This window comes from Centrocercus urophasianus, unplaced genomic scaffold (genome assembly GCF_019232065.1).
Source record: "Centrocercus urophasianus isolate 14NV4802_14NV808 unplaced genomic scaffold, USGS_Curo_1.0 seq_5, whole genome shotgun sequence".
NCBI classification, from domain to species: Eukaryota; Metazoa; Chordata; class Aves; order Galliformes; family Phasianidae; genus Centrocercus; species Centrocercus urophasianus.
Window position 1 is genome coordinate 8,740,957 of NW_024885088.1, and position 12,680 is coordinate 8,753,636.

Genomic DNA, 12,680 nt, shown 5'->3' on the forward strand with positions numbered 1-12,680 from the left:
GTGAAGACAAGTTGAATGTCTTTGAAGATGCAATAAAATGTTAGCACAGTGAACTCTGTGATAAGATACAAGACCGACAAGCAAGATTTTAGCATGGCTCACTTTCTCTCAGAAGGTAAGGAGAAAGATGTGCCAGCAGCTACAAAAAAGTGAAAAGAGGAGGAAGCCTATCTAGTTTTTTTTTAAGGTAAGAGCATGTACTTTTATTTAATCAGGTAAATGTTTTTCATAGGTGGGTCTTGCTCTTGCCTATTGGGAGCTCAGTGATTTCCTAGCACTGGAATCATTTTTTTAATTATGGGAACTGGATAAATTCCTTGGCCTTTTTTCAAAGTACTTTACTGCCAAAAGCGACTGAAAATTCAGATGAAGAAAATCCCCTGCTGCTTGGGTGGGTTTCAAGTCCATCATAAGCATTTACCTGTTTGTTAGACTGCAAATCATTTTTCAGGAGCACAGAGCTGAGGAAGCTATGCTGACAAACAGCAGACTACGTGGCTGAAACAGCCATTTACTCAAAGAAAACACTTCTTGCTTGTAGGAACAGATGCTGACATTTCCTGAACAGATTCTGAGAAAATGCCTGAGACCTAATCAATATTTTGAGAGCAGATTTCAAACCTGTCTGCATTTAAGTCAATGGTCAAACTGAGCAGGATCCGACCTATAAAAAGAAGAAAGAGCAGAGCCACCCATTTGCAGATTTCTACAACAAACTATACTACTATACTACCAATGTTCTTTTTGCATAAGAATCTCTTCTTCTAAAGCAGAGTGATGTGAAATTTCAAAGTAACATGTCCTTCTGAATTTTACTTCATTTTTTTACAAGCAGCTATAGACTACTGAACTTAATGAGGCAACTTCCTTACAGCCAGGCTTGGGGAAGAAAGGGTGGTGACATATGGAACACAAGGCCTGAGCACTTGCAGCCAATACTCTGTTTCTAAATATTCTTACATGTTATCATTTACACTGAAATTATAAAAACTTGTAAAAAGTATTTATTTAGTGCTTTATTTAATTTATTAAGAGGCTGAAGTCTCTTAGTACTTTCATACAGAAATGGGTCATGTTGTACTTAAAACCAATAAAGCTGTCCAGACTGGAATTGTCACAGTTTGCATGAATTTTACCTTACATAGATATCCACAAGCCACCAATACATTTACTGTCATGAGTTAGCTCCGATAGGTTGGAAAAGACCTTAAAGATCATTGAGTCGAACCACACAGGTATTCAGATTGCAAGCTGGCTTTTCACAGACCACGCTATCTGCATGACAACAGGTGAAACCTGGCAAAACATAGAATGGTATGGATATCATAGAGCAACATGTTTTGTACAAGATGAGATACTAATTAAACACGTCAGTGGCTCTTCTAATAAAATGGAAGTTGGCAGACAAAGTTCAGACCTCGTCAATATGACACATGATAAAAATGCTAGAATTCTTACACGATAAATCCTAAAACCACCTTTGCTGTGCCATAATCCGCAACTAACTTTAAGAATTATGATATATACCAGCTGGATGGTAGCGTTACACGCAATAGGAGAAATAATGAACTTACGGTACCTAATCAGCCCAATGACCATAATGGGTGTAACACGAAGTGATGTATTTTGTAGATGGGGTTACCACTCCAGTTTGTCTCACTGGAAGCATCAATACAAATTTAAGTTATACAATACAAACAAAGAAGGAAAAAGCAATCAGGGTAAACAATCTGGCTTTTTACCACCTGAGACGGTGGTATTAACCCCTACAAGTTTCATCCATGGTTTTGCTGAACATATACATATTCTACTAGTAGACTTTCATTTTGCAAGCTCTAGACAGTACTGACAAGAACAAATTAAAACTTTAAACATCATATAAAATAAGAAATATAAATGAATTACACTATTTTCAGCAGGTGTTCTTTGAAAGAGCAGTAAAATGTACTGAAGTAAGGGCTACAGATTTTGCCGTACAGGGAATAGGCCATTCCTTCAGAATATATGTAATTCCTTTTGTTTTTTGTGTCACGTGGACCAACTTCCTCATTCTTCTTTATGGTCCAGTAGATTTAATCATGAAAATAGTTCATGTACTTTCCACTCCATAGTTTTATTTTAACTTTAGCATATGCAGAACTGAAAAGCCAATTAACTTTATTGTTTCTTCTTTTTTTTCCCGTTTGATTATGTTTTGGGAGAGTTCTTCATTCCTGGACAGTTTTACTAGAACAACTGAAAAGCAGCTGAAGGAATATAAATGTTTTTCTGTGTTCTATGATGAGCAACTTCGTAGCTATAACAGAAATGTTGATAGTAAAAATGATTGGTAGGAGCAATCACCAGTAAAATGGAAGAATCTAGTTATTCCTAGACTTGATAGGATAAATGGAGAAGCCCAAGATACTTTAAATGACAATACTGTTCAGCTGTTGTGTAATCCTTGCTTGGATAACTTGAGAAAACAGCGGTGAGGCATGCACTGAAGAGCTGGAATTTACAGTAATTCTAGCGAGGAATGTATCATCTATACTCGTATACATATCTATCCTATATATCTATACAGAAGAGGGCTGGATTCCTCTGCTCCATTGTTGACATAAACAGGGGCTCCTTCTCCAACCAAGCCTTTCATTTGCAAAACACCAATCATCAGCACACCACCATACTTCCAAACATCCTGAAAAGCAGCTGTGGGAATATTATGCCCGTATACTGCATTTATTCTATCTCCCTGCTCTCACATTTACTGGATGCAATTTAAAACCAGAAATATTTACCCTGCTAAACGCGACTATTTCTGCTACTGTGACAAATAGCATCAATTACAGATAAGCCTGACTGATTTCCATCTGAAAAAAAAAAAAAAAAAAAAAATTAATTTACTGTTCCAAACATTTCAAAGAGATTATGTAATATGACTAGTATGAAGTATCTGAAAGTTGGCACATTTTTCTTGGAAATTTTTCAGCCTTTCTAGCACTTTGAGCAGTATATTTTGTAGATTTGGTTGGACTCTTTGCTTGAACAGTCAGCTTGTTAGTTTCCTGTTGCTCACGTGGGTACTTCTCATAGCAACAGGGAAGAACTGGAAAAAGTGACAGTAAAGCCAAAAAACTATAAGGGTGATCCAGGGGGCAGATGCCATGCTTTAATTTACACTCCCTGCTTAATGCAGCTTGAGATTTCAAGTTGCTGATTTCTCTCCAACAAGTATACAAATATCTGAAACTGCTAGACAAAAGCTGTGAATTTATGTTACCCTGCTTTACTAAATGCTGTGATTGCTTATCAAAATATTGGATTTTCTGAAATAACCTATTTGTCTGCCTTACACCAAGACGCTTCATGGCAGAGGACGCCTGGAGGGGAGCTCTGCTGGCTGCTATCAGCATCCCTTGTCAACTCAAGCAGGTCGCACATCTGCAGCAGAAAGGGTCAGGGCAAGGCTCCAACCAGATGACTGCAGTCTATCACCAGTCCCTGAGCTCTGACAGCTATGTTTGTGATGTGGAGCTCATTACTTGGGGGCCTCACTTCCTCTGTGCGCTGGCTGGCTCTCACAGCACTGCACTCTCCTCTGCATTTATGAATGGATTTGACGGAACTCGGCTATTAGCCTACAGTGTAACTGCATCACCCCATTGTTACTACACACGCACAGCACTCACTGGGGAACAAAAAGCTGAATGAACCTGAGCAGCTGCCAACTCAGGCAAAGACAACTTAGGAAACTATCTCATTCTTCCTTTCTTTGGAGGCTATTTCGTCTGTTGTTTCCTCGCATACAAAATGTGGTCTGCAACAAATAAAGCTGGATGAGATACAACAAGTCCTGATACTTGGTTCCAAAACCACGGGCTCTGAACACTGCAAACAGGAGAATAAATGGTGTATGTGCCTTAGGGACAATGTTCAAATGCTGCCTGTTCAAGGACAGTTTTCCATGATTTTATACTGCAGCTCAACAGGAAACAAATTCTTGAATGTGATGGTACTAAATACCATTTTTGTACAGCAATTTACAAGGATCTTTTTGAAGGGACTGTTCAGACCTCAGGAAAAAAAAAAAAATCCCAGCACTATCATATATAGTGCATTTAAATGCAGATATTTTAAATGCCATTTATTTTGGACCCCATTTTCAAAACAGCTTGAATCCACATTTTCAGCAGTTCACAAATAGTTGTTTTTTGACACAACATTAAGAAAAGTTTGGTTTCTTTTGCATCCTACCACAGGCCCTCAAGTATGTCTTGGATTTACAAATACTCTCAGAACACACCAGTCCCATGTAGGAATAGACTTGAAAGAGACTTGTGGACTTGTATGCAGGCACATATGGTCTGCCTGAAAATCCTCTCCCTATTGCAGATGCAGGGGAAAAGAACTTCTGTCATTCAATCACAATCCTGAAAGCTGTGTGCTACAGAATATGCTCCTAAAGCAGACATAAACTTAATCAACACACAGAATGAACGAGGCCAGCTCTTCTGGATACTACCATTCAGTTTATTTCATAAGCAACCTGCTAACTAGTTTAACTTGAGATCTAGCCTTGCCTGTTTCATCAATGATTTTGGTTTGAGAGTATTTTAGTACGTGAACATCATTTCCCTGTTTCAGTGCTCTTCATATAACAGGAAAAGGTTGGGAAGGACCACTAGATATCATTTAGTTCAACCTTTTGCTCAGAGCAGAGTTATCTTTAAAACATAGTTACATGCCTAATTTGCATAAATTTTAGCCTCTAGAATTCTTCTCTAAGGTGCTTTGTAACAGAGAAGACCTTCATTTATCTAGCGCTGCAGTAGTTTCTTAAGCTCATCAGTCCTCTATACTTCTCTTCCATTAGGAGATCTGGGGAACAAGAGAACATACGGACAGTTTTCCAGACTCAAGGGAAATGCAAGCAATAACTGGGTCAAATATGTTTGACGAGCACATGATTTATACGAATGATCCCAGGCACAAAGAAAGAGGCAACTTCCAGACAAATGGCTAGTAAGCTGACATGCTAAACTGATGGCAACTCTTCTGGGAAGCGAAGAGAGAAACTCAACCAAGGCAGATGTGTGACAAAGCAGAATACTGAACTCAAGCTCTCAAGATGCCAGGCTTACCCCCTACCCATTCACAGTTATCCATCCTCACATCCCGTAGTTTTACACCACAGGAATACTTGTATCCTCTTCCGAAGCATCTGGCTCCACTGGGGACAGGATACTGCGTACACTGGAGTCCTTGTCTGAGATGCTATGAAAATTCTTGACTTGCCAAGCTGTTTATTTTTCCACTGCAATGATCCACCAAGTGATGCACAGGGAGCTCATGCATTTCCTGTAAGAAGTCTGTTAACTATTTGCCTACCAGCCTCTTGATTCCTCTTCAAGAAATTGCAAAGGAAGTGTTCCCATTCTGGCAGCAAAACAGCTTGGACTGTGTCATCCCTATCTTGCAAAAACTGCGTAAAGCTGAGCTAGACTAGCTCTTATCGACTCTTTAGAACAATAATTATCAGAAAAGGCCCACTCAAATACACCCAGTAGAGCATATTTTTGCTACCCATAAGGCTGTTGAGTGTCCTGAAGTTTCTCCAAGAGTTGCTCTCTGAGTATTATTTTGGTAGATGGAAGGAATAATTAAAGGTTTGCATGGGGTAGTCGTCACTGCCTTTTTAAGACTGTGATTCAACCTTCACCAAATAGCCAAGGACAGCTATTTATCAAAAACCACTGTTATCATTACAATGATACTGACAAGATGCCTTGTACCATTTCAGCTGAAGTCCAGAGCACTGCTTTGGACTGATACACAGAAAAACAATATCAGTGTGTTTTTGAAGGAAACACTCGTGCTAGCTGTTTGCCCATCCAGCAACAGAGTTCTAAATTAAATGGTGTTCATTAATAACATCTTTTTGGTCTAATTCTTAATGAAACACCCAACACATTACAGCATTTAATGCCAAACTCCACTCAGCCACACCAGTGTCTGCCTAAAATAACTCCACCGATCTCAGCTTTTCGGTTCATGCTACTGTTTTGTTTCCTAGAAAACAGCACCCTCAACTATCTTCAAGAAACAGTAGAAGTTCAGAAAGTCTCTGCAGTTTAGTTACAACAGGATGTCATTATCATTCTCCTTTTTCATATGCTTGAAAATTTAAAGCTCAATTTTTTCATGCTTTAACTCAGACAGTGTCATTTTTTTTGAAAGCTCATTAAAATGTTCCAGTTTCCAAGCTAAGCGATCTCTCCACCTCCTTTATGCAGCGATGGGGTTTTAAAACACTTCTTTGCTCCTGAGTATCTCAAAAACAGTTTCAAATACCAGTAGCATGCAGTGTGGCCAGTTCAGAAGGCGTCTTTACATTCCTCATAGTGCCTGGGTAGCATATCAGCAAAACTTATTTTATTTACAAGTTGAGGCCAACTGCAAAATGTCAAAACTCCCCAGCACTTCCCACATGCAGCAGAACCCTGCAGCTCTCTACTGCAAGCTGTACAGGTCAGGAAGGACTCTCTTCCAGCTGCCCACAGGTTTCTGCAGGCTATCAAGAGGCAGGAAGGGGCAAGAGCATTTCCCTCTGCAGAACTGTGAACTCTATAAGTTACCTTGCTTTTTTCACGCTGTGATGCTCTTGCAGCCTCCAAGCTCTGAATTCTTGGTATTCCCCAACCTACCTTTAGAAAACAACATCATTCACACAGCAATGACGAATTTATTGTGTCACTGCATGAACAACTTCCAAGCATCAGAAATTAGGAAATCAGAGAACTGAAGCTTTTCACTCCATTTTAATTAAGACCCAGCATAAAGTATATTACAATAGTCTTTACTCTTCATTAACAAAGCCTTGAGCTAACTTTTACACAATCCAACCAGTACATTTTTCTCAACTATATATTTTACAGATAAGGCTGATGTTACCACCTATCATTTAGAGACCCTGAGACCCTGTTTTCAGCTGCTTTTCCCTGTCTCCCAAGCTTTAACAGGTGAGATGATTTTTCAGTCCTGGCTCCTAATTCCAAAACAGAAGTCATGGGGAACACATCTACCAAGTTATTTCTGCCATTTCTAAATATCTGGCTAATGAAAAATATACTATTCTGCACAAGTTAACAATTATGGCTCCTTTCAGCTGATCTGAGACTTTGAATCTTGCAGGAGACAGATCGAATTACAGCCAGCTCTCCAAAAACGAGCATCTTCCAAACTTGGCCACATGTGAATATCTTGAAAAATTACAGCATATCTAAGTTCTTTAAACGTTTAAATGTTTGAGCAGCAAAATTATCTAGAAATCCCCTTTGTACCAGGGGTGCTCTCACTTAAGTAAGAAGCTTTTTAGTAGTCTGTGCTGCTGTGGGCTATGATCAGATGCAAAGAGAAGAAAGCTTTTCTCAGTGCCAACAGATTCTTGGAGAGGATGTGACTAGTAACATCCTAAGAATTCTTTGATATTTGGGAAGAGTGATTTTTTTTTTTTTTTTTTCTCCTTCAAAGACATTTAAGCTCAGCCAAATTTGGGAAGATTTTCACTGGGACAGAGCAAAAAGCACATTTTTGACCAAAACATCAATAGAATTCCAAAGAAAAGGCACGATAAGTTTTTCAACAAGAAAAATTGTATCTTTTTTTTCTAACCATTCAGGAGATACTAGGCTGTTCTGACAGGTATTTTCTTTCAAACTGAATCAATCAGGTTAAAACATTCAGAATGAGAAAAAGTTGTACAACCTGCACGGTACTGCAAAAAGGTCTCACATTAAGAAGCACTGGGACACCTGAGAAAGCTTCCAGTATCTCCTATAAGAAAGAACATAAGCTTAAATACATACCTATAAACATCAAACGAACAGAATCCAAAAACGCTCCTAAAAGAGCAAAAAAAGCCATATATTCCTTCTCTGACATGATCTTGCACGATATGCCTGCAGCATTCTCTGAAAGTCAATTAACAAGGGTTCTGTTAGATGTAGAAGAAAGAAAATCCAAAGAGAAAGGCACCCTATTGTGACTTCTCATTTGTCCCTAAAAGCCTTCAGAAACAACCCTGGTATGCAAACAGAGCATGGGAAGAGCCAGGTTCTGCAACAGCTGGGATCCTCATTCAAGTACAGTCTCGAAGATGGAACAGCAAGGCACCTGACAGTAACCAGAAAAAAAACACAAAAGGAGGTACAGTAGGTAAACCTGTGATTTTATCGCCTGTGGCTTTAATCGCCACCAAAACAAGCAACTATGTAAGCAAACAGCTGCATCCAGCCTTGCTTGAGTATATAAATGTTATCCAAAAAGAGTCCCATGCAGCATGAACTGCAATAGTCTAGTCTAAATGTGAGTAAGGAGCAGATTGCCACAGCAAAGACAGAAAGCAATGATCAGATGCTGACAAGGTAAGGATAGGAAATGCCCTTCCCCCTACTGTGGAGGAATCCAGGTAAATACAAGTGTTTTGCAAGATTCCAGTTATGTAGCCCGCGTGCCTCTTGTGTTGAGCCCACTTACCCTCACCTAAAACTTGAGTATGATCAGCAGCATGTTGTCTCTGAAAGCCAGACTTGTCCACAATGAAGATGAGCTAGGAAAAAGATCCATGTGGCTGCATGGGGAAACTGAAGACTATCCTAAACAACTCCCTGACATCTCCAGAAAGACAGAACTCAATGGTTGATCAAAACCTACTAAATACAACAGAGAGAAACACGGCAGGACTACCCTAGCATCTCCCTTCTGACAAGTGAAAATAGTTTCAGACATTTATCTGGAGCGCACGGGTATGGAACATGGTCTAGTGATGGAAAAATTGCATCTTTAAAGTTCTCTGACTCAGACAACACTGGCTATTCTTAGAAGCCAAGCAACTCCCCATCACCAACTTCAAAACAAGAACAGATGGTCTTTCCCTCATATTTAAATTAGATGAGTCCCAGGATGGGGTTTGAAATACAAGGACGTAAATGGTTGTGGGGCATACATCAGTAAAAATGAGCATGAAAACAAGAAGCAGTCAAGGAGTCCATTTCACCTTGCTTTTCCATGTAACAAGCAAAATCAGGATAGTTCCAATCTTTCCAAAACTCCATAACATTCAGACTACTGGTAGTTCCACAAGCTCTCAATGGATAGCAGCAACAGTTTTCCTTATTATTACGATATCCACGACTATTACCAAAAGCAGCACTCATATTAACAAGTCTCAAGTCTTTTATAAATCTTAGTCTTCCTTTATCCAATTTTCTCATGTCCACTCACATCTGTTAACTTGATATCTAGAGTCTAGAGTCCTTCCTGACATTTGCTGGATGCTGCATCCAAAACTTACCACATTACATCCAATCAAACATCCAAGTAGAAAATTTCAGTCAGCCAATAACTGCCAATTTTAATAACTGGTAATTTTTGTTTTCTAAATATATTAAGTAAACTTTATAGATTTTCTTGCTCTAAATGGAACAACCATACAAATGAGTGCTATGCATTACTTGCATAGGGCCATGAAGTCTGAACTGTTATATAGGATTCTTCTTGCGTGCTTCTGCTGTTTACTGCAATGTACCACCACTGTTCCTCCATGCCTATAAAAATGGCACAAAAAGGCAAATCACCTATGTGAAACTTTCACTTGAAATGAGTGTATATTTAATTTCAAAAGCTACATGATTTACATTACAAGCATTCAGAATTGGTAATGTTTCTTTTCCTTTGCAAAACTCACTTCCAACCAAAAGAAACGGGAAGACCTAGAAATGCACTTTAAAATTAGACTCAGCTCACCTAAAGAAAGAAAAAAACTGAAATTCTTCCCTTTCAGTTAAACTGGAATATTCTAGCCAAATTTAGAACATTTGTTTAAAAAACAAAACAAAAAAAACAAACAAACAAAAAAAAAACCACCAATTTTCTCTTCACAATGTTATTACAAATCTAATAATTGCACAGAATATCTACTCCACAAGCTGTAAGAGGATTTATGTTGAACACAGGTTAAGGATTAAGGGTTAAGGACACATTGGTAACTGATAATTTTATGGTAAGTATTTTATTTGTGGCCTGCCTTCCATTAGGTCTCACTCGTTTTCTTTCAGGTGTACTTCAACATGGCAAAACTTGTCAGGTTATCAACAGATTAAACTCATGTTTTCCACAGACCAAGGAACATGGATTTGCAGTAGCACAGACTCTACCTCCCATGGCCCACTACCAAGGTAGCAATGCAACTGGAGTGTTACCACTCCTAGTAAAGGTGATCTGAGCATTCCCTTTTAGTCCTCCCAGCTCAGTCTATCATGCAGACCTGCCTGGTCTGCATTTTTCGTATGTACTCACTAAATCACTTTTCAGGCACTACTGAATCAATATCAGATTCACCTCCCTATTGACAAAAGGACTTCCTGACAATCTGAAGCATTAATTTCTTAAAATGAGTGCTTACAATGAGGTTAGAGACAGAAATCCAGACAGCTTGGGTCATACCCATCTCCTGCTATGCTGGCACTGGAGGATTAGCTCAGTATTCTCCTCCTTTATGCCAAAGATTTTTGGAAGGTATCCCAGTGAGGGTCAGAACAGCAGTTTTAAGACTGGGAGCGCAGGCCTGCTGTTCCTGTGCACATACTAGTTTACCTTAAGCTATAGGGAGATGCTGTCTGCTATTCTACATCAGAGCCCTAGGGCACTAAAGGTGACTGCTCCCCTATAACAAGCCTCAGCATCAGTCACGGTGGATGGAGTAGGCCCAAGTACAAGATGAGGCAAAGCAGGCCCTACTCACAAAGCTGCTGAACAGAACATGATGATGAGGAGTGATTCCCATGAGGTCAAGGAGCTCTGGACATCCAGAGGTCTTCCAACAAGGTGTCCACTTGCAGCAGAACTCCCCCCCCTCCCCTTCACTCCACTGGGCTCTCAGGATCAGGCCCAGTTTGATGGACAGCTCAGTTTTTCCACAGGGTTCTCAGAAGTGAAACAAGAACAGGAATCCATGACACTCACCACATCTGTGCTTGTAATCTTGGCCAGAAAGTCTGTTAGGCTGTCACCAGAGAGCGATCTGTCCCCATCATCAAGCTGAAGGCCACAGATGGCTGCTCCCACACTTCCAGTTGCTATCATTGATGGTGGGTACATGGCAAAGTTAAAATCTGTAAGAACAGATCTGGGAATTAGTCCAAGCCCAGACCAGAAAAGCTGTAGAACAGAGGCATCAACATAAAAGCCACACCCAAGAGTAAAAACGTAGAAAAACTCCTGGGTCTGACTGAGCTCATTAGTCACACTACTCATCACAAGTAGTCAAAGGAGATGAAACAGATCTGCAAATTAAGATGGAAATGCAGTTTATTCTTTTATTCTCATTGATGCATAAAAAAAATCTGGAAAATTTTCAACAGTCTTAGTTAAAAAAAAAAAAAAGGAAAGAAGAGAAAGGCTTTCTGTAATCAACATCAGAAATTTGGATCTTAGTCACATTAGAGCTCCATGTATAAATAGAAAACTAACTGGAATAAGGTTTCAAAAAACAATGAACTAAGATTTTAAATCACAGCAAATTTAAAGACTTGATTAACTCAAGCATTTAAAGAGCTGTTTGGGAAAGAGATTTTAATTAACAATTCATCTTTACTACTCTATGTTCAGTACCTTTGCAATTAGCAAATGAGAAGACTTACAGCTATGCCATCAAAGAAAAAACAAATGCCACATTTGTTTCTTAAAAAATAATACTAATGACAAGTTGAAAGGCATTTCAAAACTTCTCACCTATCTGTGGCAATTAGGAGATAAATGAAAATTAAATTGAATGCTCTTGTGACCTTTATAAGGCAACCTTGTGTTTTATCCTGCTGTAGACACTGGCTTACCTGTACTTCTTTCACCTAACATGATCCTCATTTTTTCTAGATTACAAATACCTTCCTAACATAAAACTTAGTTTGCAAGTTGTTTTAATCAGCAATAGCTCATTAATAAATCCTTCATTTTTCATTGGAGGAGGAGAAAGAAATCCAAGCAATATCTAGTACCAAAAAAAAAAAAAAAAAAAAAAAAGAAAAGCTCTTGATGCATTCAGTCTAATTATACAGTCACACGGATACTAAAAACTGCCCTTCTGCTTAGGACACGTGCCAAGTCTTCTCTATTTAGCTAGCATAAATACTGTAATTCTGATGATTTCTGTGTGACTGCAGAAGTTTTAAACAGAGCTTTTTTCTCCCTCAGTCTCCCACATGCTTAGGTGGCAGACAGTGGAACAGTTGTGGAGATGTCATACTGTTCTCCAGGCTAAGAGTACGTCCCTGGCATCCACGAGGAACAGAGAAAACTGTGATTCTGGTGATAACATTTACCCACAGGGACAGGAGAATGGATGTCAGAACTAGGGAAATAAAGGAAAGAGCTGAAATCCTCACACAGACTTACCTGACTCATGAAGCCATTAAAAGACAACTACTTGCAGGTCACAGTTGCACAGAAATGACTCTTTCACACACAAAAGCTGAGCTCAGAAGACATCACGCTCAGATACTTCTGAATGAGCAAATTCCCACTAACAGAACCAGTTAGTATGAACTATTATTATTACAAAAACAATAATTATACTGTAGTAGTGTATATATAGGAAAGCTGATGGACTTGACAATTTTTACATTGCCCTAATTAACAGTTAA

General features: G+C 39.1%; 1 protein-coding gene across 14 annotated transcripts in view; it reads right to left on the reverse strand.

Moving 5' to 3' along the window:
* Positions 1 to 12,680, reverse strand: part of CCND2 (cyclin D2) — a 37,669-nt gene that overhangs the window by 9,745 nt on the left and 15,244 nt on the right. For 3 of the 14 annotated variants that reach the window (XR_006171518.1, XM_042835130.1, XM_042835132.1), the window contains one exon: positions 11,005 to 11,153. Coding sequence is in view for 11 of the 14 variants with exons in the window: in XM_042835130.1 (XP_042691064.1) it covers positions 11,005 to 11,153 (149 nt within the window). In the remaining 3 variants the exon portion in view is untranslated. The other 11 variants (XM_042835125.1, XM_042835126.1, XM_042835128.1 and 8 more) reach the window with 9 other exon arrangements.